This window comes from Bos taurus, chromosome 2, assembly GCF_002263795.3.
Source record: "Bos taurus isolate L1 Dominette 01449 registration number 42190680 breed Hereford chromosome 2, ARS-UCD2.0, whole genome shotgun sequence".
Classification (NCBI taxonomy): domain Eukaryota; kingdom Metazoa; phylum Chordata; class Mammalia; order Artiodactyla; family Bovidae; genus Bos; species Bos taurus.
The window spans coordinates 79,794,411-79,820,784 of record NC_037329.1 but is presented as its reverse complement, the minus strand read 5'-3'; the positions used below and the strand labels follow the sequence as shown (position 1 = coordinate 79,820,784).

Genomic DNA, 26,374 nt, shown 5'->3' with positions numbered 1-26,374 from the left:
CCCGCATTGCAGAGTTCTCCCACATTGCAGGCAGATTCTTTACCATCTGAGCCACCAAGGAAGCCCCAAGAATACTAGAATGGGTTGCCATTCCCTTCTGCGGGGGATCTTCCTGTCCCAGGGATCAAACCCGGATCTCCTGCATTGCAGGTGGATTCTTTACCATCTGACCAACTGAAATAAGTCAGTACTGTATGACTCCACTTATATGAGGTCCTAGAGCAGTCAAATTCATAAAGACAGAAACTAGGACGGTGGTTACCAGGGGCTGAGGGAGGAGGGAAAGGGAAGTTGCTGTTTAACCAGTACAAGGTTTCACTTTGGGAAGATGACCAATGGTGCTGATAGTTACACAACAATGTAAATATCCTCTGTGCCATTGAACTGCACACTTAAAAAGGTTAAAATGACCATGATACGTTATGTATATTTTATCAAATATAAAAAAAAAAAATTCCTCATCAGAGCTGACAACCACAATTGGACTCCAGCCTTCCTCCTCGTTCTCACTGCTCCTTGACCAAGTCTCTCAACCCCTTAAGGCAAACCTCACATGAAGGACCTCCTGGGACAGACAGAAAAGTAGTTCTAGCTGTAGGCCTTTGCTCCACAGGATCAGCTGAGCTGCTTGTCTTAAATAAATCCTCCCTGACTTAAACAGGTATGAGAAGCCCTTCCCCAAAAGCAGTGTGCTCTGAGCAGACCCTACACATCCAGCACAACTGTCAGCTTGCTGGTCTCCTCCGGCCTCTGGAGAAAGCCTGAGCTCCCCACGTGTGAAGACCCCCGCTGCCTGGCCAAGGGATGGTGCACAAGGCGCTGGTGTGCAGATAGGTAGATGGATGCACCTGGGAGTGACTCGGCCCACTGATCCTTCCAGGGTTGGTTCCATTATCTCTACCCTTCCTACCAGACAGCCTCATGAGGTTCACCAAGAATAAGAAAGACCTGGGTTAGAAACTGAAGGCCAAAACACTTTCTTAGTATTTATGAAGTTAAGGGCAAGTGGAATGAAAACTGCATTCTTTAGGACAATTTACTCAAGCAGAGTGTCTCTTAAAGGAGAAGAGGCTGGTGGGCCACACAGGGTGCTATGCAGGGCTCCCCCAAGTCTAAGAAAATGGGCCACGACATGCATTTATGAAAAGGCTCAAATGATGCCAATTTTCATTCCTATCAACACACTTCCTTAGAGAAGCTTATAGTATATGGTATGCCGATTCATGGCTTTACTTCACATAGTTATCTGATTTTCCAATCCTGTTTTCCACTGTTAAAGCCACTACACACTGAGGTTTTATCCATCTTTCTCTAAAGCGTTTTGTTAAGGATATTTAATAGACTGCTAGTAGGAAGGTTTTTGTTAGCATCTTAGATTTAGCAAAGAAACAGGCCTAACTACCAGGCAGTTTCCATACAATAACTGTTGTCTTGAGCTCCAACTATGGATAATAAAAAGGACATTAAGTTATCAGGCAATGATAAAATGGAATAGATTTGAACTGGGAATGAAAACAAACAGCTAAAACCATACAGAAGCCCATAAATCACAAAGCCAGACTCAGATCTTAAAAAGCTGTTAATGCGAAAGGCAATTGATGCAACTTTCTGGATATGTAAGAGTCCACACCCTGGAGGGTACCTCTGAACAGGCAGAGATGGGCCAGGAACCACTCAGCGGCAATGTCAGGTTTGTTTCTGTCTGGGTATAGCAAAGCCGTCAGCCAGGAGCTGGGCTACCCTCAACCCCAGGCATGGTCCAGTTATTAAGGATTTGAAAGATAGCGTCTAGACAGAACTTTATAATTTATAATGTGATACATTAAAAAAAAGTTCTTTTCTAAGGAAATGATGAATTGTATTATCGAGACTAATTAGAAAGACTTTTGAATCAAAAATAACTGGCTGCTATGACAACATTGAAAGTTCTGGATTACAAACTACAGACTACCTCTTCTGATGTATGAGCAAAATTTCTTAGCATCCCAGGCAAATCCTTATTTTACCAGAGATAGAAATGGACCCAGGAGATGTTGCATATTTGGTTTCTGGAAGAGCCAGCGTGAAGAGGAAGCTTTCCTAATGGGTCTAAGAGTATAGGCTTTCATACTCATTATATTACACACACATCCTTCACTCTAATTCCTAAGTCATCAAACTTTAGAATACTCCACAGTTCTTAGAGAAGCTTGACTTGGGAAAGAGTAACTTTTCACAAGTTCAGTAGCAAGAGTTTACCATGACTGAGAATTCACTTTTGATCCACCCAACGTGGAACATCACAGGCTTTGAATCACTGACCTAAGCTTGCATCCAAGGAAATTCATCTCTGGAATTCGAGTTCTGATCTAAAAATTCAAGGATGACAACATCCAGTCTACTTTCTCTTTTGAGAAAGCAAAGCCCAACTCCCAAGAGGCTATCACCAGATGCCAGTTCTCTCCCTCCCTAGTGCCTATTTCTGCTAACCTGAAGAGCTCCCCTGCTTGGCCCTGAGGTCTCCTGGCTGGTGTGTCCATGTAAATAACCTTGAGCATTGCCTCATGTGCAGTGGACATCCCATGAGGTCAGTACCCCGAGGAAGCACGCAGCCGACAGCACTGTCTCCACCATCACTTCCCGGAGGAAGTTCTGCAGAGTCATGGCAGGAACAACTGCCAAAGGGCAGGGTGCCTTCAGAGAATGCCACCCACCCCCAAGACTGGGTCTGAAAACCACCCCCACGCCTCTTCTCCACCCCCTTCCCCAGAGCAGCACCCATCGGGAATGGAAGACAAGCCGTCCTGACTTTAGGGGGAACCTATGGTCATGCTGTCCCACTCACATTGGACGTTATGAGAACTCATGAGCTAATGTCTGAAAAGGCCTATGAGTTCCTGAGGGACAAAGGAGCCAAAAACTGTAAACCACTGTTATAGTCAGAAACACAAACTCAGCTGCACTGGGACCTGCAAATTATAACCAATAGGCCTCTCAATCCATTCCCTCGTGACAGATTAAAAAAATTTCCAAGAAGTCCAACGTGTTTAGATTGGCAAACCTGACGCCCTGGAACCCCCAGGTGAACATAAAAGGGCTCACATGTAACTGGCACACCTGACAGCTCTGATTAGTTCCTGGCTGGTGCACAGACCACAAATACGACCAGTGGTTATTAAACAGAACACAGCCACCAGGGGAAATCCAACTTTCCTTCCAAACGAACTGGCTCGTTAATCAGAGGGTCTCTGTCTCGTCCCACACGCTAATACCCACACCAAGTTCTCCTGTCCTCAGCCCCTCCCCCTGCTTACAAGGTCTGGAGTCCCTCTCTGTTCTCTGTATGCTTGACCAGACCATCCAAGCACTCAAGCTGTTCCCTTATAGTTCAAAGTACGGTGATTTGCACCTGGGAGCCATACATGTAGGGTTCCTTGTACCCAGCAGTTTGGGGGTCCCTCTATGTCAATTTCTGAAGACACCTGGCTGAACAATGACACTCACATGAAATAGCCTAGGGTACACCAAAGCAAAACTATACTTTCCTTAAAAAAGGCTCCTTGCATCATCCAGGCTCTTTTCAGTGACAATGGAGGGAAAGGTACTGAATTTCGTGCACTCTCTGCGGTAAGGAAGGAAAGTATCTCTCCGGGAAACATCAGCTGTTGCATTCTGCAACAGACCAGAGGTTGGAATGAACACCACAGTGGCTCAGAAAGAACCCCCCGAGTTCTGCAGTAGTGCAGGGAGACCCAGCACACTGCCAATGTTGAGCCTCAGTCTCCCCACATAGGGGTCGAACACATCGTCTCCTAAGGTCTTGCTCCGGCTTCCATCATTACTGACTCAGCAAGAATAGCTCAACTGGGAAAGACTGACTTCCTTCATTTCAGGGTAAGCAATCACAGGCCTGATTACAAAGAATGTGAGAAACCAAAAATGCCAGGCCACAGAAAACTTTCCCAATGACACTTACTCAGACATAAAGGAACGCAGCTCTCTTTGTTCTGACCTCACCAGCCAAAAAAAAGAAAAAAAAATATTAAGGGAATAACCACACACAGCACAGAAGGAAATGAACAAAATCACAGGATCACCATCAGGAAAGGCATCGGGACACACGTGACTGTGTTCTCTGTTTACAACTACACGCTTAGCTGCAAAATGGCACTGGTTGTTTTAACAAATGTATCCAGTTATGAAAGCAAAAAGGGATCTAAAATTACAAATTAAGAAATCCATATAAACCCAACTATACTCTAATAAGAATTAAAGAAAAAGAAACCATAGTAAAAGAAAAATATGCATCGCTCAACAGTACATCTTCAATAATGTCTCTGTGCTTGTGGTTAAGAAAAAGTATTTTTGGAATAATAAAAATTCAGAAGCTTCCTCAAGCAGTTATCCCCTAAACCACTTTAGTGGATAGTTACATATCCACACTATGTAATCAAAGACAGAGATGTTTATACATTTACGTTAGGGCTTCATGAATGTTTATTAGTTGAGAACTGATCAAACAAAAACAGCTAACATGTTACCAAAATGACACTGATATGTAAATTGAGAAGGCAAAATGACTTTGTCACTGAAAAAGAATTTTTAAAGAAAATAGCTAAATTGCACTGGGGTTACTTCACCTAAATTGACTAAAATTAGCAATCAGATTAGAATTTTGAAGTATTTTCTGGAATAAGTTTTTTCTAGTTTTGCTCATTTTGGAAGCATTACTGAATTTAAAACCAAATGCACCAACTTTTCTGTATCTCTAAACACATTATAAAGCATTTAGGAAGAAACAGAAAGATATACAATATAGCAGAGCAATTTACAAGGCATACCATAGCTAAATAACTCTTTTTAAGTCACAAATTAAATTGTCTAACAAAATTTGTGTTTACTAAATTTAAATTGATAAATGGTAACTAAATTGTAATAACAGTTCTGTTCATTTCTCAAAATTTTTAGGAAGCAGAAATTATTTCATATATTTACAGAAGTATACATACATAAAAAATGCCCTTTAAGACATGCACACTTATTTTTGCCCTTGAATACAGCATGGTCTCAACCTGTAAAGCTATAGAAAAATCAACTGCTAAACAGTTTGACCAGGTATAGAACTATACAGTCAATTTTCCCAAGGGAAGTTCTGGTAAGATATAAATATTTAATAGTGAACTACATTGTATATGGCCGATTAAGAAAAGTTCATTTCCTGCTACAAGTAGTTTATGAAAAAAAGATTTTCAAACTACCACATTTTAATATTGTAAAGCATCAACTCAAAGGCCTAAACACCTTTACCTTTACACTCTATCCTTAATCACGTCTCTCACTAGGTAAGTAGGTAGGCAGGTAGACTGAAAAACTACAGAGTTCTCTTTAAATGACATAATTATGACATCCACGTTTAGAAATTAAAACTGCTTACCAACTTTTCTTCTCCATTGTTTTTTCCACCAATTTAACTAGCACTTTAGCATTCAGTTCATATGAAAGGGAGAGACAAACATTCGTTGTGACAGGGAAAACACACTAAGTACAACAAATATTTTGCAAACAGATAAGAGGAGGAAAGTAGGTCAATATCCTGTGGCTAGGAAGACACAGCCTCAGCTTCCATCCAGAACTGAATTATATGATTAACCAGGCCGGACTCTCCTCCAATCACAGCCTCCTGTTCTGACCTGTGCCCCTAGGATGCAAAGGCACCGGAAGAACAAGGAATGAGAGACCCTTAAACTGTTTCCCTGTCATTAGCAAACTAGGTGGGTGAAAAAAATGCTTAGGAGCAATGTAACTAATAAAACAAGTGTTCAGGGATTTCCCTGGCTGCCCAGTGGTTAAGACTTTGCCTTCCAATGCCAGGCAGGCTCAACCCCTAGTAGGCAGAGCTAAGAACCCACATAGCTTGCAAGGCCAGGAAGCCAAAAAACAAAACAGAAACAAAATTGTAACAAATTCAACAAAGACTTTAAATATGGTCCACATCAAAATAAAATTTTAAAAAATCTAAAAAACACACAAGTGCTCACACAGGGCTGATAATTCACTATAAAAAGAATATAGAGACTACCATCTATGTTCAAAGGTGAACTATTTTCATGGTCTAGGAGAATCACAAGAAGGATGGCTGAAGAGGTGAAACCTGACCATGAGGATCCTTTTTGAGAATGAGCAGGATATGGCAATCCACTCCAGTGTTCTTTTCCGGAGAATCCCAGGACGGAGGAGCCTGGTGGGCTGCCATCTATGGGGTCGCACAGAGTCGGACACAACTGAAGCAACTTAGCAGCAGCAGCAGCAGGATACGATTACTAGGATGTGATTAAGGGCTTCCCAGGTGGCGCTAGTGGTAAAGAACCCACCTGCCAATGCAGCAGACATTAAGAGATGCAGGTTCGATCCCTGGGTCAGGATGATCCCCTAGAGGAGGGCATGGCAACCCACTCCAGTATTCTTGCCTGGAGAATCCCCATGGGCAGAGGAGCCTAGTAAGCTACAGTCCACAGGGTCTCAAAGAATCAGACATGACTGAAGCAACTGAGCACTCAGGATGTGATTAAAAAGAGAAGAACTTAAAACAAGAGGTACGAAACCTATTCAGAAGATGGTGTCTAGACAGAACGGCAGAAGACAGCTGATTTCATGTCCTGCTGGGCCATGAAGCTGGAAGGAAAGGTGAGCTGGGGCAAGGCTGAGAGTGTGAGCTGAGGGGGTGGAAATGGGCGGGAGAGAGGGAAGCATCACACAGCCTGCCTCTTGCAGTCATTACTGGTATCAGCACATCCAGAGGGCAACAAGTGTGACTGACAGTCACTGGTGATAGTCAGATGGCAAATGAAGTTGAGGACAGCCATTATAGATGATGGGAAGTCATCAAAAATTTTTGAGCAGACATGGAGACAACAAAAATTTGAGATTTGATCAGGAAATAATCTGAATTCATTGGGGGAGTGAGAAGAAGCAGGAAATGGGATTGCTCTGTGCAGTGTTCAGTTCATGCACTGCATAAACATGGGCCAGCCAAGGGGTAATGTGGGGACTGACATCAAGTCAAGCTCCTGAGGGGCTGTGATTGCCCTAAAGGACACCTTTTTCTACTTGCATAAATGCACTGTACAAGCTAGCAGCAGGAAGTTCAGCTGGGGCATGACTCTAGAAGTCAGGAATAAGAACTAGGGTAGAACTAATGGAAATGAAACAAGAAGGTAAGTGCAAAAGAAATAACAGACAAATCTATCATAAGAGGTGGGAAACTAACTTAATAGGAAGGCACGAGAGAGAGGAGGATTTAAGACTCACATCCTTTTTCATCCTAATGTTTAAGTTTAGCTGGTTGGTTTTTTTAAAAGGTCAGTTAAGGTTGGAAGTCATAAGTAAATGATATATACCAAAGCCTATTAATATTATTTTTTAATATATGTATTTAATTGCACCAGGTCTTAGCAGCAGCATGTGGGATCTTAGTTCCTCAAAAAGGGAGCAAACCCGGGTCGCCTGCAGTGGAAGCACAGAGTCTTAACCAGTGGACTGCCAGGGAAGTCCCCGAAAACCTATTATTTTGAATAAACCCTATAAAGATCTATATTTATTTTCCAATCTTTTTCTGTAGTGTTGAGGCTTTCTGAGTCTATGTCCATTGACTGTAGTCCCCAGTGGTCTCTTGTAAAACATTCTCCATGGCATCACTTTCCAGGTCTAATTTCTTCAAAGAAAGGTGAGGCTATAAAGACACCTGGGATGCAATGTGGGGTGGACTGCAGTATTCCTGACAAATGCTCACTACTCTTCTCTACGGGGTTGCTAAATTCAGGTGTATAGCTAAGAAGGTTTCACACTTGCCCTTCCTCTGCCACAGGGATAAGCAGTGTTTCAGAGGGCACAGCTCCATCACACTGCACCCTGGACTGAGGACCAGGGCGACATGGGCAGACCTCCCACCTCACCTATAATGGCCCACCCGCTGTGAGCGTGATTATTTGAGTCACTAAGATTCTGAGGTTTACATAATCACAAATTAATCTACTTGTGCTAAATAACTGACAGTTTTAATGGGAACACTTTTATTTTATGATCTCCCAAATCCTTTGGGATTCCCTGGTGGCTCAGTAGTAAGGAATCTGCCTGCCAAGCAAGACACGGGTTCAATCCCTGGATCAGGAAGATCCCCTGGAGAAGGAAATGGCAATCCACTCCAGTATTCTTGCCTGGGAAATCTTATGGATAGAGGAGCCTGGAGGGTTCAGTCCACAGGATCACAAAGAGTCAGACATGACTGAGCTACTGAACGACAGCAAATCCTTTAGTTACTTCAGCTACTCCTAAATCAGCTGTAATCACTTTTAGAAACTTATTAGGTGGCTTATTAAATAATCAAATGAATTTTCATAGAAACAGTTCTTTTTGCATACATTTTAAAATCATTATATTAACTATAATAGTAAGTAAAGCTGGCATAAATAGGCTTGAAATAAACACAACTGAGTCCAGATAAGCATAGACTGGTAGGAAGAGACGCTCAAGAGCACACTATAGGATGGCCCTCCAACTCTGGGCATTTACTGTGTTATGGGCATCAGCTGATATATTTTACAAAGGAAAAGAGCACCAACTAATCCAGCCAATCTGGAGGTCACTAGGAGCTTAAAGAGTTTTTTAAAGCTATGAGCCTAGACAGTTATAAGAATGAACAGTACTATCATATTACCAGGCTAAAAATCTAGTTGGCTTTTCAAAACCATATCCAACTACCATATTTATTCTGTCCCAAATGTACAGTCAGAAGTGCTTAAGTCATTTAAGAAAGCACAAAAATAACACTTCAAACCCACAACCAGACATAGAGTCAAGAGTACAAGGTCACATGTCTTTCCAATAACCTGCCTCTCAAAGATAGAAAGAAAAAACACAGAAGTTACTATTAAAAACTAAATTTGAGTTTCATACTTTAAAATTATATACTTCTTTTAAAACTGTCGACAGAGATAAATGTTCTTCTCAAGCTCGCCCAGAAAAATCTGGGTGCTTCTATTTTAGGTAGCCAAACAGCAAACCTACCCATAATTTATCTCCTTTGAGAAATCTGATAGCCTTTTCAACAAAAATACGAACTTTTATGTAGAAATCATGCTGATATATTTCAATAGACTACTGAGAGAAACACTGTGTAAACACATATACAGACACCCCAAAGTGACCAACCGTGTGAAATAACATATCCTCACAGTTCAACCCCAACTCCTTCACCAGCACCATGCATGGAAAGCCTCCCTCCTCTGCATCTAGTAGGACAACCTAAACTTCTATATACTTTTAATTCAAAAAGAGAAAAACCCACATCTGGAGAAAAAAGGCAGTAATACCATATCTACCCAAATAGTTCTGCCCCCAGGCACTACTGGGATAGTCACCTACTCAAGTCTTATTTTAAATGACATGGGCTCTTGGTGGGGGGAGGCGGGGTGGAAAGGAATCCAAATCGAAACTTTAGAGGGGAAAAAAAAGCATTAATTTCTAAAATATGAGGGGAACTCATAAAAATTTTGACTGAACCCTGACTAAATCAATGTTCCCACTATGTTTTAGTTTTTTTTTTAACTGTGAAATGAGCAGCCATGAGGATAAAATTACAGAATGATTTAGTCTGATCATCAAATAAAATTTACTACAGGGTTAACCTGACACAACCTTTACACCTGAGAGAATGAACGCTTTGCTCTATGAGACTGAGTTAGAGCTGGGAGGAGTTGAAGACAAATAAATGAACTTGATTCCAGGAGGAGAATAAAGCCAGCCAAGGCCTACATCCTAGAAAATCTGGACACCCAGGGACCAGGGGAGGTGAGGATGAGACTAGAGCAAAGGTCACCACAGCCACACTCGTGCGGCTCCGCGTGAGGGTGACAAGGAGCAGCAGAGCGTCAACGGTGTGCAGGATGGGGGACAAAGAGGAAGGAGAAAGAACAAGTGTGTCAGCAGGTCTAGAATCCACCTGGTAGGAGCAGAACTGTGCCTTCACCCCAGTGCCAAATTCATATGCTGAAGCCCTAACCCCCAGCACCTCAGAGTACGGGACAGGGGATCTTTCCCCATCCAGGGATCGAACTTGCATCTCCTGCATTGCAAGTGGATTCTTTACCTTTCTTTACCATTTTTTATCCCTGGGTCGAGAAGATCCCTGGAGAAGGAAATGGGAACCCACTCCAGTATTCTTGCCTAGAAAATTCCATGGACAGAGGAGCCTGGCAGGCTGCAGATCAAGGGGTTGCAAAACAAGTCAGACACGACTGAGGGACTCAACAACAACACTTGGAGACGGGGCCTTTAAACAGGCAATTAAGTTAAAATGAACCCATTAGGGTGGACCCTAACCCAACATGACTGGTGTCCTCATAAGGTAACAGGAACACAGCCAGCACAGACTGAGGGATGCCTGTACAAGGTCCAGTGGGAAGGTGGCCATCTGTAATTCAACAAAAGGGGCCTCCAAGCAACCAAACCTGCCAACTCCTTGATCTTGGACTTCTAGTCTGCAGAACTGTGAGAAAATTTATTTCTGCTGTGTACAACACCCAGTCATAGCATTTTGTCACAGCATTGCACGCAGATTAATACGACATTCTATAACCCCTTGTAAGACTGCCTACTTCTCTCTTTCTCCACAGCCAAGCTTTCTGACATACCCGACCTTTGACCTTGACCTTTGCCACCCTTCCTGTTGGCTGCCCACCACACTTCTTCCTAAAACCTCTCTCCAGCCCTGGCTTCCCTCTGGCCACTTCTTCCTGGCTGTCCACTTCCCACCCCCACCACTCCTTCTTCTCCTCAGCAGCTTCTTTTCCTTTGTCCACTTGTCACAGAATAACGTCTCCCAGACTTCTATCACCCACCTTCTCCCTTCCTCCCTCTTTACTCTAAGTGACCCTCACAACATCCACAGCCTCGATCACACCTAGATGCTGATGGTCCCTCCATCCAGACCTCAGTCCCTGGCCTGTCCCTGAGCCCTAGTGTCTGCACTTCATGGATCTGTTAAACCCCACTCTCTGTCTGGAGGCCCCACATCCCAAATGAAACCCACCACTTTCAACCTGTCTGTGCCAACCATTCCCAACATCACACAGGCTAGAAACTTGGGAGTCATCCCAGACCCCCACTTCCCCAGCCCTCTCCAACCCAGTCACTACAGCCCCCCACTGAGTAAAGAAGGGTACATCAGAACACTCACCACAATCATTGACCCAATCAGCACATTCTCAACAGCTACTATCAGCAAATCACCCAAAATACAGAAAAGGCTCAATGTACAAAAATGTTCATCATAGTATTATTATTTTATAGCAGCAAAGTGGTAGAAGCAACCCAAATGCCCAATAAAAAAGAGGTGCTTCAGGAAATGATTGTACTCAACAGAATACACAACTATAAAATTTATTTCAAAACCTGTAGTAATATAGAAAATACATGAACTCTATGATTGCAATCATTCCAAAACAAACACATAGAAAGCTTGAAAAGGAATATTCAGAAATGGTCATAGTTGATATTTTAGAGTTAGCTGGCTCAAGAAGAGTCTTCTTTTAGTTTCATTTTCTAAACTTTCTGTAATGTTCTTAAGATGATTTTTTTTTAGTACAAAATATCCAAAAGCGAGTGTTTGTTAGTAATCTTGGACCTTCTGAGTCACCTGGTTTCAGGATAAATGGGAATTTTACTTCAGAACTCCCTTCAGCTGCCATGCTACCTTCATGTCACATCTGTTGCAACATCCAACGCAAACTCCCACGAAATTATGTTTCCCTCTAAATCCTATTTTACTTGTAGCCCTCAGAGTGAGATCCTAAAAATTAATTCTTTCAAGAAATCCAACTGGACACATTAACAGCTGCATGATTGCGGAACTGGGCTCCCAACATCTGCCATGGTTATTAACTGTTCTAGGAAGAGAAGATCAACACACAGGCGCTGCTGCCAGGAGGGCAAGTGCAGAGCTGGAGTGGAATCACAGAAGGTGAAGCCCCTTAGTATCAAGTGTCCAACAGGGTTGCAGACTAACAGGTAAGGAAGGGGCACTTTCCCATCCAAGGGGAGAAGCTGTCAACCCTTTCATCCCAAAGTCCATGAGATAGGAAACAGTTTCCTGTTGCATTTTACCTACATTTTCTGTTTCATTTTTAAATTATCAACAAATTGCAAATATTAAGGCTGGGCTGACAGTTTGACCACTATTTCTCAAACAACTCATGCCATCCCCTTGGCATGCGTCAGCTAAATCCAACAAATTTCTCTTTCTCGACGTATTGGTGTATATAAAGCGAAACAGACAAGCTATAAGATCTTGTCCATGCCTAGTGGGTCAGTGACAGTACAGACCTTTCAGAACTGCTGCCTTACTCAGTAGTAGCATATATGTTGTTTCCTTTTTAAAGAAACAAGTACTATTGCCTGGAAAATCCCATGGACAGAGGAGCCTGGTAGGCTACAGTCTATGGGGTCGCAAAGAGTCGGACACGACTGAGCGATTTCACTCACTTCACTCTGATGAATCCCTTTGAAAAGTAAATACTAAATCCCAGTTATGTGTGTTAGTGGCTCAATCATGTCTGACTCTCTGTGACCCACTGGTGGACTGTAGCCCACCAGGCTCCTCTGTTTATGGAATTCTCCAGGCAAGAATACTGGAAAATAGGTAGCCATTCCCTTCGCTAAGGAAATCTTCCCAAACCAGGGATGGAACCCAGGTCTCCTGCATTGGCAGGAGGATTCCTTACACCCAATCTATCAATCCAGATTTCACCGTAAGTAAACTAGACTTCCTTATACCATAAGTTCTACCAAAAAGAACACACATAAATATTTACGTTATGTTCAAATCAGACATTGTGGTTGGAGATGAAAAACATTACAAACTGTGGAGTAAAGTATAGGAAAGCATCCCTTTATTTATATCCCCTCAACTAGATTTTATATTTGACTGTGAAACATCACTGAAATTAGCAATATTTCTCAAATAAATAGCTACTCTGCTGATACCAGGCAACATTGCTGTCACATTTCCTTTGAAATTCGTATCAGTATCATTTTGAGATATTCATAGCATGCCACTGCTTAAAAATAAATTCCTGTAGATAAAACAAACTTAGCAGAAAAGCCCATTTCTCCACTCACAATTATTTGAGAAGGGACATATGAAAGGAAAACTGTAAAGCTCACTGAACTTTTTAAAAAAGTAATTAAAATCAACGGGCTTTTGAGGAAATGTGTCAAATTTGGCCAAGTTCTCTTTCTAAAGATGTATTTTGGCAATTTTCCAGAAAATTTTATTTTCTTAAGCTCCAAAATCACTGCAGATGGACTACTGCCACAAAATTCAAAGACACCTGCTCCTTGGAAGGAAAGCAGTGACAAACCTAGACAGCGTCAAAAAGCAGAGACATCACTTTGCCAACAAAAATCCATCCAGTCAAAGCTATGGTTTTTCCAGTAGTCATGTACAGATGTGAGAGTTGGACCAGAAAGAAAGCTGAGCACCAAAGAACTGATGTTTTTGAATTGTGATGCTGGAGAAGACTCTTGAGAGTTCCTTGAACAGCAAGGATATCAAACCAGTCAATCCTAAAGGAAATCAACCCTGAATATTCATTGGAAGAACTGATGCTGAAACTGAAGCTCCAGTACTTTGGCCACATGATACAAAAAGCAGACTCATTGGAAAAGACCCTGATGCTGGGAAAGATTGAGGGCAGGAGGAGAAGGGGGCGACAGAGCATGAGATGGTTGGATGGCATCACCAACTCAATGGACGAGTTCAAGCAAACTCCGAGAGATACTGAAGGACAAGGAAGCCTGGCGTGCTGCAGTCCATGGGATCACAAAGAGTCAGGCACGACTTAGCTAGTGAACAACAATAATTTTCCAGAATTTTGCTCTTTCAGCTTGGAAAACTTTAAAAATTCTAAGACATAACAAGATGGTGGCCATGGAGACAACCCTAAGCAAAATAAGGAAAGAGAAAAAATTCAACTTCAACACTCCCTCAATTTTCCAAGTCCCCCAAGATTCTCAGTGTTTTGATTTAGGAAATCAAAGACCACCCCCAGCAACCCACTCTAGTATTCTCACCTGGAGAATCTCATGGACAGAGGAGCCTGGCGGGCTATAGTCCATGGGGTCACAAAGAGTCAGACACAACTGAAGTGACTTAGCACACAGCACACAGACCACTCCCCCAGCCTTTAGTGAGCTAGGAAGTTAATTAATTCTAGATATGAATAAATAAAAAGCAACTTAATTTAGATTTTTGAGGGTGAAAGTTACATTTATTTTTACGATTAAAAATAATAAAATTTAGTCTTTACTTTGAATTGTAGAAATGTGTGCATCATTTCCACGTGACAAGCAAGTAAAGGAGAAAGATGGGGTCATTGAAAGGAGCGGTTCTCAAAGGGAGGGGAGTAAGAGGAGACCAAAGAGAGTAACAGATGGCCAGAGGCCCACTCAGGGAGTGCAGCAAGAGACAAAAAGGGAAAATGATGGCAGAAAAATAAACACTCAAAGACAGAAGAGCCTCACAAGGTCCCACATCCCTGTCTTCTAACTTTTAGGGATACTTCTGCTGAAGACTTTTATTAAATACAGTGTGTTCCTGCAACTATAAGCATACATGGGAAACTCCTCCACCTATGAACTGCAACCAAAACAGGCAGACCCCAGGCATCCCACCCTCTTCTGCCCTACTTGAGGGAATCATTAGGCAACAGCAGCCTGATCTTTCTCATAAGATTTTTGTGTATTATTATTAGTTCAGAGGTAACATAACCAGATTACAGAAAACATGGAAAATAAATAGGGTTGTAAAGTAAGCCATCCCAATCTACTAAATAAACATGATCACTGTGAACATTTTGGTTTCTTTGTCATCTTTCTTCCTATACATTTCTCAGAGGAGTATCTAGAGACCCATATCATATCATATATTATATGCACGGCTTAGAGTCAAACAAATCTGAATATCTACTGGGGGAAAGGGAGGAAGAACCCCAGAAATCCATTTTCAGGAAAGACTAAGGAGTAGCAACCAACATTTATACCAAGCACTTGCTCTGTGCCTGACACTATTCTATACACATTTTGACTCACTGAATTCTTAATACAACCCAAGGAAGAAGGCTCTACTATTATCCAAATGTTGCAGATGAGAAAATGGAGGCAGAGACAGATTAAGCTATGTGCCCCAGGACGTGGACAGGGGCTGCTAAGCATAAGAGTCAGGTTTCAAACCCAGTACCCTCCCCAAAGCAAAGTCTATGACAATTGAACCGCACTGTCTCACTGAGTAAGGGTCATCATCACGTAAGGGAAAACCAAACCTTTACACACTTGGCCCAGATACAAAGCCTCAAAGACCAAAAAGCTGCGACTGAAGTGTGCAGTCTGCGAGGGAATCAAGTGTGCATGACTCAGATCAGAGTCCCCCACCCCCACCCCACCCTGTCACAACAGAGCCCTCTGTGTGTCTAGAGAAGGGGCCAGAGGGAAATGGAAGAGAGAAACCCTAGACCTTGGAACAGCCAAAGATGGCCCTGCTCAAGAGCCCTCCCAGGAGGAGAGAGAGGGCTTCTCCAGACCACAGAGCAAATCTCAGTCCAACAGTGCAGAGCCCAGGACGCTGGTGTGCCCAGCAGCCACCAGGAACCAGGGCAGCAGCAGCGCTCAAGGGGTGGAGCAGGGGCTTGGGGGTGGGCAGTAGCCCCATTCAAGCCCTATCACACAGGCAGCGCTCTCTTTACCTGGGCAGCTTCATTTGAGAAGGAAAGGGAATACACTGACCAAAAATTTTTATGTCATCATAACTTAAACATTATTACATACCACTATGATGATGAGGGTGTGTTAGTCGCTCAGTGGTGTCCGACTCCTCACGACCCCATGGAGCCTCCCAGGCTCCTCTATCCATGGAATTCTCCAGGCAAGAGAACTCTAATACTGGAGTGGGTTGCCATGCCTTCCTCCAGGGGATCTTCCTGATGACTTCTATGATGATAACTTACTAAGAAGTCAAACTTTTTAAATCATTGATTACTAACATTTCCATCAATCTATTATTAAAGCAGGACTACACCTCAGGGCTTCTGAGCCCACCTTCACTGCCTGGAAAACTCCACCATCCTTCTCTTCCTGGAGATGCACATCAGGCAGCTGCATGAATGCCTGCTTCCTAAGGCAGGCCCTCCCTCCACCCCCAAGCCAAAGTCTCCCCTCCCCATCTTTCTTATTCTCGGTGTCCTGTCCTTTCCCTTCATAGCAAATATCACAATTCACAAACATGTCATAAATATCTGTGTTCAATTCCGCAGTGTCTCTCCCTCACATTCCATGAGAACAGAAACACGCCTGCTCTGCTCACTGTTACCCAGCACCTAATACCGTGCCAAGGACATACTAGGCACCCAAACATTTGATGCCTGAATACATGAATGCATTAAACAACCAATAATCACCACTTCCCCTTACTTCTGAAAGTGTCATACAGAATTTTTAAATTGAAGTGAGTTATGACATTTCCATGACAGGCTGTTAGTTATTTCACACTTTTATTAGAAAAGCTGCCCGACTCCAGGCTCCCATAGCAAATACTAGTTGTAATGTGAACTTGGTCAAGAACCCATCAATAAACAAATACAAAATCGATCCCATTCCTGTATACCAGAGACACCAATCAGAAATGTGTTAAACGATTCCACTTATGATGACCACAAAAACCATAAAGCACCTTGGTACCAATCTAACAGAAGTTGTGAAAAAGTTTTACACATAAAATTATTAAAGTTACTTAGGTCTTCCACGTCCTTTCATTGAAGGACATAAAGACCTAATCAATACAGAGGTATATTAGGTTGCAGATGAGAAGCCATGAGACCCTAAAGATATCAATTCTCCCTGAACTTTTATTATGAATGTAATTCCAATAACACAAAATAAAAAAATAAATAAGCCACACGCTTGGAGATTATATGTGCAAGCTGACCCATGTGAAGGGAGAGAGAACAATGCAACATGCATTTGACACGTCAGCTGACACAAAGACAGAACATGGCATTTGGTGTGAATTCCAGTAATTTAACTATTATGGGTGTGCAGTGTTACTTCCAATACTTTGACTGTTTCAAATATTTTCACTGTCGTAAGCTGTGAAACAGTAAATGCTACCAGCTCAGGAAAACTGGGTTGTGACAGATGTGTAGGTGTGACAGGTGGAGAGGGGCTTCCAGGAAAAAGGAAAATATCCAGGAGAACAACAAGGCAGAGAAGCAAAAGAAATATGTGAGCGAGAACCAAGTAACACATGGTCCCATGGAAAGTCAGACCGTGACAGATCTAGAAACAGTACAATGTAGTAACTCCAGCAGTGTTACCTACAAAGTGATCCTGCCACAACGGGGGACACTGGTCACAGAAGCTGGGACCTGCGCACACTCCATCTTCCTCTTGGAGATCCACAGTGCACAGTCACAAATAAAAGCCCATGACAAGGCTTTCTGCATAGAGGAAACTGTTTTAAGTTTATTTACAGAAACTTATTCAAAATGTTGTTTAACCAATACTTACTTGGCCAAGGACTCTTTTTTACTAACTTGTCATGGAACAACACCCTTTGGGAAATGTTGCATTCTGGTAACCCAGCCTTTTAAAGGCCTGAACCAGAATAGACTTAGGGATTTGAAAATAAAAGGCAACACTCAACCCGACACTGTAACTGAGTGGACAGATGTAAAAGTCACAGAAAATAGAGAAGTCAGTGATGCTTCTGAAACCCAAAGTCAAGATGACTGTAAGATTAGCGCAGACACAGGATCAACTACTTAGGTAATGGGCCCTAAGGCTGGATTTTGATGGATCTGGAGAGAAAGATACTCCCCTGGAAAGAAAAGTGAGCAAGGAGTTCAAAGACTTGGAGTCCACTGACAGATGTATCCCTGGCTAACTTTTTGAGCCTGGGCAGTTCTCAGACACACGGAAGGGGTTATGGGGGTGGCCTGAAGGCCCTTTCAATTTTACCACTCTACCATTCCAAAAACTAAATATCTGAAGTCAAAACACCAAGAGAGTCAAGTTCTGCCTTTAAAGAAGGTGTGAAATGTTTACAACACAGGATACAAATAAACAATTCAAGAATCTGAATATATGAATTTAAGTATAAGGATGAGAGGTCTTTAAGAGATTATACAATTATGGGTGCTAAAGAGATTGCCCCAAGATCTATAAAAGCTATATAGTCTCCTCCTTCCATTGTCACAAAATACTTAGTATTCCTAGGGCAGAAAGCAGATTCCTGAATCTGACCCAATGTGGTGGTTCATATATTTTTATGAATGCCTCTCAACACCCTGAAGATTTCAAGCAAGTGAGAACTTTTTACTAGATGGCTCACCACATCAAAAGTAAATCAAAACTGTGGTCAGCGTATTACAACTATAATTAGACAGCATGAGGGCTGCCAAAAAAAAAAAGCCATGCAAACTGGCCTAAGCCCTATGTTCATAAAAATTAAACTGCTCCTAAAAGCATTTAGACAGGGACTTCATAAAATGAATAAAAGAGTGATGACCCTTTTGAAGCACTTTCAAGGGAAAAAATGATCAGCTTATTTGCAATCTGAACACTGCAAACAGTGCTTCAGAGTCTAATACAGAATTCATAAGAAACGAGCACGAGGGTAAGAGAGAGAAGGTGTACACTGGCAAAAGTCAGTAGGGCCAGCGGGAATTTTTCAATTAAGGTTTTTGGTTTGTTTTTTTTCTCTTCTGGTGGAAGTGTGCAGAAAATGTTTTCATAAAGCCAGTGAAAACGACCAGTCAACTAATATGCAAACACACAATAACGAAACCAATAGTGAATAACCTGCTCCATTCCACTGTCCTTTCAAGGCAAATTTTCTAAAGCCTCTTCAAGGATGTGAATCTTTTTTAACAAGTTTTAAAACTTGTAAAGTACAATTCTGAATCATATCTTCATTTTAACACAACAAAATAAAGCCATCTGTGTAATTTCAAGGCATTTTGAGTCCATGCAAGATTGATCAGAAGTCTCTGGAAAGCAGAGACCTGGTATCCTCCTGGCCCCTCCGAGTTATCTACGAGCCAGGCACCTGGTGTTTGTAAAGCTCAATGTTGTGGTTTATCTGCTAAGCAAAGGAAGAATATCCATTTTCATTTACCTCTAGACTGCAACTTCAAAAACTGCCTATCTTGGATGAGAATGCATTTCATACCAATTCTTTTCTTCCTTTCTTTGTCCAAAGTCTTAACGCCCAAAGTTCCAGCTCTGCAATGGTACTCCCACAGTTTACCCACATGCATGAGACTCTGAGCTCCAACTGAATGCCCAGCAGCATAACTGTGCCCACAAAGACTGGAGGCCAGAGATCGGACAAAGCCCTGGAAAACTCCCAGAAGGCCAGTGAACTCCCACAGAAAAGGCGGTGATCAGCAGAGGTTGAGAAAGATCACCAGGCACAGCTGGCTCCTTGGTTTGTTTCACCAAGTCCCCCTTACTTGAGAGAATAATGCAGGAGAGCCAAGCACAAGACACAGGGGAAAAAAAAGAGAAACTCAGAAGCATTTCAACCAACTCTCCCAGCACTAGTGCAGTCAAGGACACAGGAGCCCTGACTCCAGGGGACAAAGGAAGCGATCTAGGAGGGAGAGACACTGTCAGGGTGGGCTCGCTCTCTAACTCTATAAAACTCACTCCTCAAGGCTTCCAAGAGCATTGCACCAAGAGGAAGACGGCGAAGCACACAGTCTTGGGTTTGATCTCTACTAGCCTGGGCCGGTTACTCAACCCCCCATTTACAAATACCTCCTACTAAAGAAGAACAATGAGGAATAAATGAATCAGGCTATGGAGAATACAGGATGCAGCCTGACACAGCCCAAGTACCCAATACTTAATGGACAGCAGCATGAATGTCATGTAGCAAAATATATTACAATTCTTTGGTGACTTGGCATTTCCTGTCCACAATGCAAATAGGCCTGAAGTCTATGAACAGCCTCAGTGGGGCTGAACACAAGATGCGGAATGGTGGGATGCTGGCAGGGAAGAAAGCAGGAGGGACTTGCTGGACAGCAGGACCAACCATGGAGTGCAACACCCTCTCCCATGGGATGGTACTTTATACATCCTTGGGGTCTAAAAAAGGATACGGTCCTCTCTCCTCAGGCAGCAAATTCACAAGAAAGATGCTCCTTAACACACCAACCAGTCCAGCCTTCAGAGGCAGGTGTTCAGAAACTCAATCCTCTGGCACCATCAGAAGTTGGAGGAAACAAAACCAAGGCTCAGGCACTGTGCTTGGGTCCTCCCACTCTCACGCTTTGGTTTGTTTACAGCTTTTGTCTCAGCAGCAAGTATTGGCATGGCCTTGGTCACCACAGCTGTCACAGTCATTTTCTTCATCACTAACATCCACTCTCTGGGGGCACTGAGCTGCCCTGTACATCCTCTGATACACAACAGATTTCCTTTGCTGTTTTTTAATGCACAGCCCTACATCAGCTGTGTGCTTAATAAGATATGAATTGATGAAGACACTGGCAACTGAAAAGAAACCTATGGGAGTTATAAGAGCATCTTTCATCCCTCTTAGCTGGTATGGAAGGTGCTCCCAGTTAGCACTCAGCAGCCTACGCGTGTGCATCCCCTCTAAATATCCAATGGATGAGAATGTAATGGCCTCAGGAGACAAAACTTACTGCACTTATACTACAATCTCTGAAGACCCCAAATGATGTCCTAGCTTGAAATAATTAAACAAGTAAAGGTAGAACTTTCAGTCTTCAAAGTTTTATCTTAGGAACAACAACAAATAGAAACCAATATGGAATTTTCCACTTGCCCAGGAGCATTCTGAGAAGTCCATAAGCAATTGATGATGCCAAGTGTTCGGATCCACTCCGCTCCTGCACTCAGAGGTCTCCTAGGTCAAGGTCAGGTGCCGCCAGTTCAGCACCATACTCCACTCCCCACCCCAAGGACGGATACCACTTCCATTCCCCTCTCACGTGGATGCCTAAGCTTCCCTTCCCTTCCCCTGTGGGGACAGGATGAGCACAGAAATCCTGTGGAATGTGTGTTCCCACAGAGCTCAGAAATGTGATGATCTCAGAGGATATTGTAAAGAAAGACCCTTGACACTTCCCTAAGGAAGAATGTCTTCTGTAAAAGGCGACTGCCAGGACAAAAAGCAAGTGCTGGGAAAATCTACGGCCTGCTGCTGTGTATGACTCCAATTCTGATGTCCCACTTCCTCTTTAGAGTCACATTCCTTCCCTCCTTATTCCTCTTCTAAAAAGACATGCTGGCATTAGGTCTCAGTAAAGAGGCAAAGTGCAGTGTTCTAATAAAGGCTGGAAGAAAAATGGGCTAAAATAGATTTCAATAAATATCAAGTGACTATAAGATCTACTCCATTCCACTACCTTTAAATGTTCCCCCTGCCAAAAAAAAAAAAAAAAAACACTTATTTTTAAAAATGTGCAGCCTAACTTTTTCATTTATTTCATTCACTTAAAGTTTATTAACATAGGCCATCAAACAGCAAAGCTTTTTAACAATACAATTTGAAGAGCTGTCACTAATCTAGCCTTTCAAACCTATCTCATAGTGGTTTTTGAAAGAATCCATGATGGTAAGATACATGAAAGTGATATGAAATCTGAAAATGGCTAAACAAATACATACTTGGGATTCCCTGATGGTTTAGCAGGTAAGGAATCCACCTGCAATGCAAGAGACACAGGAGACTCAGGTTTGATCCCTGGGTCGGGAAGATCCCCTAGAGGAGGGCATGGCAACCTATTTCAGTATCCTTGCCTAAAAAAACCCCATGGACGGAGGACCCTGACGGACCACAGCCCAAAGGGTCACAAAGAGTTGGACACTGAGAGACTAAGCATAATCAAATAGATAATCAAGTTGCTATCATTCCCAGTATTAAAAGATAATCATACCATACACTGCAGACCTTGGAATCAGAGATTAGAAATCATATCTCACCTCCACCACTTACTAGATACCTACACAACTAAGCAAGTTACCAAACTCCCTAGGCCTCAGTTTCAAAAGTTAAAATGGAGATAATACCCACTTTATCAAGTTGTGAGGATTAATAGAATAATGCATATAAAACCTTTTTCACATAGTAAATACTAAATGATAGCGTAAAATCAAAGTGTCCATTGAAAATCGTAGAAGGGAGCTTCCCTGGTGGTCCAGTGGTTAAGAATCTACCTTGCAATGCAGAGGGCACCAGTAAGATATCTGGTCAGGGTAGATCCCACTTATCACAGAGCAACTAAGCACGTGCACTACAACTACTCAGCCTGCGCTCCAGAGTCCTAGAGCCTCAACTACTGAAGCCCGTGCACGTGGTGCCTGCACTCCACAAGAGAAGCCACCGCAATGATAAGCCCATTCACTGCAACAAAGGGTAGCCCCTGCTCTCCGCAGTGAAAGAAAAGCCCACTCAGCAATGAAGACCCAGCACAACCGAAAAATGAGAAACAGCAGAAGGGAGGGGGACAATAGAAGAATCTCACCCAAAAGGAGAACAAATATTAAAAACAGGGATCCTACCCTCTGAGGATTCCCTTCTTGGCCAGATACCACTCCCACCCACCCCCACTCCCTCCCACTGATGTCAGAAGCTCCTCATTGCTTTGCGTAACTGTGCAGCAATCAGGGAGAGTCTGTCTTTTAACTCCAGGGTTGACAAAGTGATGATTCATCCCATCCCATGAAGAGGGTGCAGCCTGTAACCAGCCTCATCATACAATAGGGAATCCATGGAATGGCCTGTGGCCATAGACCAGCTATTTAAGAGCATCTCCCATCCATGTCTTTGGTAGCAGTGACAGTCTTACCCTTTGCATTTTGTCAATGTATATTCCAAAGAGTACTTGGGAGGAATCCAACTGTGCTCTATTTTACAAAACAATTCACAACATAAACAAAAAGCCCCAAATGCCAAGACAACAGTAAGGAAGGCAGTCTCCTCTGTTCACTGCCCATGGCACCATGTTTTGCCAAGCAGTGTGTTAGTTATAACGACAAACAGCTTGACGGTTGGACAGCATCCCACTTCAGCTGCACATCATAATGGCTCCTGAGGACAAATCCCACTGCTTTTCAGCCTGGCCTAAAAATCTGACCACATCCTAGTAGCTGGTACAGCTCTTTTCCATTACCACTGAGTGGGCAGGAAACATTTTTCTCCCCCGGAGTACGTTTCTCATCCCCCTTCTAAGGTTAAGAGACTTTCAAACTTGGTTGTCTTCAAATGAACAGCCAATGGGGTAGTTTACCCCTGAGCCCTCAGACGTCTCAAAGCAGCAGCTCTGCGTCATTTCCCAGCCCTGCCTGCAGCCAGACAACTATAACTGAATGTCTCCTAAACTATCCCCACAGTAATTCTAACCTTCAGTACAACTCTGGGATCTTTCCACCAGGGTCCCATAGGCACAAACCATGAATGCCTGGAAATGTCAGCCTCCTCCCTAAATGGTTTCGCTTGGAATACTCCATTCAAAAAACACTCATCATTCAATCCCCTGTGACTCCCCCGGGGAGGTCAGCCAATCCTCTTGGGCCTCTTGATTCCAATCTAGGAAAGGGTCACTTAACATATGCCCAACACCTTACATTCAATTCTACCTCCCCCTAAAAAAAGATTTCTGTTCACCATAATGCTAACCGTTCTCTCTCTTAGTCCAGATGACCCACATTATGGCAGTGAAAGCACAGAAGTCGTGACTCCTTAACTCAAAGCCCAAAGAGTGGTGTGTATGATGTGTTTTCTGGGAAAGACTGTAAAGGGTTTTTCAATCTGGTGTTATCTAACCTGACTCATTTATTTAGCAATGTCTAATTTTCTGATGGTTTTCCTCCTCAAATATTCCTGGAAATTTGTTATATTACAATGGAGAAAATTGTGTCAAAATCAATGCTATAAAATTTGCTCCCTACCCATTCGAGTCAATACCTACTAGCTACAAACACGGACCCACAGGCACATATATACACACAAATACTCTGATTTACAGCGGGGGGTCAAAAAAGTCTTCTTCCATTCTAATTAAGAAGATTTGATTTCAACAAACCAACACTGAGAACGCCTAGAACTCAAGGAAGTACACAACTTGTTGCAGCAATAAACGCTCGGCCGCAGTCTGAACAAAGCATTACAAATAAGCTCCAGAAACCCACACAGCAAGCCCTTGGACAAAATGCTGGGTGTTTGTAATCAACTCCCCACTCTCTCTCATCACCCACTCCCCAACCCTCTTCCCCGCCCCAGCAAGAACCCTCCAGGACGCCCGCTCCTGCTTCCATTCCTGCCCCGCCCCCTCCCCTTCCCTCTCCAGGACCGTGAATCAATCCCATCCCGGGCAGGAAACGAGACCCAGGGCAGCCCCCTCCGCTGCGGTGGAACAAAGGAGCAGAGCGCAGCTGCACGCGCAGGACGCCCCATCGGGTCCCGGGCCCTTTCTCCCCAGCCGCCGGGGCACGCCGCACCTGAACCCCACTCCCCAGGACGCCCCATTGTTCTCCCTCTGCTTTCCTTCCCGGAGGAGGCCACCCCGCCTCCTTCTATAGAACCAGGGGGCCAGGAAACAGCTGTGCACCAGGGGGATGGAGGGGGTGTGGGTGAACACCAGGAAGACCAGGATTCCACTTTGCCCACAGGTACGAGGGGGATGGGGCAAAGTGAGAGCAACTTAGTTTAGCGCCCTCTACTCTCCCACCGCCCCCGAAGCAACTGCGGAGTCGCGACCACCCTGCGCGACCTCCAGGGTGCGCAGCTCTCGCCGCCTCGCCGCCCGGCCCGGGAGTGAAGACCGCAGACCCCGCTGCCCAGCGCCCAGCGGGTTGCGTCAGGACCACGGGGACCGCGGGCACAAAGGACCGAGCGGGCAGGGCAGGGGGAAGAGGGAAAGCGCTCGCGCTACCTCGCCGAGCGCCACTCTGCCTCCTCGTCGTCCACCCTCTCCGGCGCGCTCCGGGACGTTGGCCCTCTGCGAGGCTGCGGGGCTCCCACGCGGCTACTCGGCGGATGCTGCTAGCGGCTGCTGCCCGGCGACTGCCGGCCCCTGCGCCCGCGCTCCCACACCGCCTCCAAGCGCCGCAGCCGGGGCTCCCGTGCGCGCCCAGCTGCAGAGTGCGCGGCAGCTGCAGAGTGCGGCGCTGCGGCGGGAGGCGCCCGGCCACTCCCCTCTCCCCGGCGCGGGCAAAGGGGCCGGCCGAGGGGCGGGGGCGGCGACCTCGCAGCCTGGGATTCGCCCCTCCGCGAGCCGGCAGAACCGGGAGCCGCCGCCTCCCAGCCGACTCACCTCCGGCCGCCTCGGGGCCGGCGGCACAGCGCCCCCCGGTGAGTGCGGGTGCAGCCTCGGCCCCAGGACCCGCCTGCACGGGGCAAGCAGTGAAAAGAGGGAGAGGAAGAGGCGTCCCTCTCAGCCCACGGAAGGCGCTGCCCTTCTACATTTTTCACTCCCGAATTTATTAACATCAAACGACAAATATAATTACTGGAGGGGCAGGCCAAGGGGACCGGGCCGGCGGGGAATAACTAGAAGCCAGACTGCAGGCACCGGCTGGCAAAGAGTAGGACTGCTCATTGTTCCTTCTCCCTTGGATAAAAAAAAGTTGGGATACCCAAGAATATTGGAAAATATTAATCTGACCGAAAAGAAAAAAAGTGTACTGAGTAGCAAAGTGTGCTTTTATTTACAAGATTTTTTAATATCTGCACAACAGTACATATGAATATAGAATGATCAGTGACAAAGTGTTCATCTGTATGTTATTTCAGCATCCTGGAGTGGATAGAGAATCAGGCCCTCCTTCACTCCAGCTGGGTTCTTGTCTCTTTGTAAAATTCAGAGCAAGCCATTTGACCCTCGCCCTGGTTTCCTCATCCCAAGAAGGGAAGGGTGCTCATCCTAACTTACTCACTGGGTGAGGTGAGGATTACTTGGCTAAGGTGTTGAAAGCAATGAAGACATGGTAATTGTTACTCATGTTTCTGTTTTATCCAATAAGGAAATAAATTGCCAAAAATGGGGCCAGGTTTAAATGGACTGACCTATATCTGGAAACTGTCACTAAAATGAGGTGAACCAAAGAATTCAGACCATATATAGTAACTGTCCCCACAGGCAGTGCTATTTGTCAAATGCTACCAGGAGAGACTGAAAAGGTAACTGTATCTTGCTTTGAAATGACACTATCATTAATGGCACCATCAGCATTCTGATCTACATAAGACACCAGAGATGTTCTAAACTTAAACATATTGAGTACCAGGTACTGTTCTTTTCCTGTTTAATCT

The 26,374-nt window shown here is 44.0% G+C and overlaps 1 protein-coding gene across 6 annotated transcripts in view; it reads right to left on the bottom strand.

The window, feature by feature from the left end:
- Positions 1 to 25,206, bottom strand: part of MYO1B (myosin IB) — a 199,208-nt gene extending 174,002 nt beyond the window's left edge. For 4 of the 6 annotated variants that reach the window (XM_059875676.1, XM_059875680.1, XM_059875687.1 and 1 more), the window contains exon 1: positions 5,414 to 5,519. In XM_059875676.1, the coding sequence (XP_059731659.1) occupies positions 5,414 to 5,430 (17 nt within the window). In that variant the 5' untranslated portion in view covers positions 5,431 to 5,519. 6 annotated transcript variants of the gene reach the window in all.
- Between the last annotated feature and the right edge of the window lie 1,168 nt (positions 25,207 to 26,374).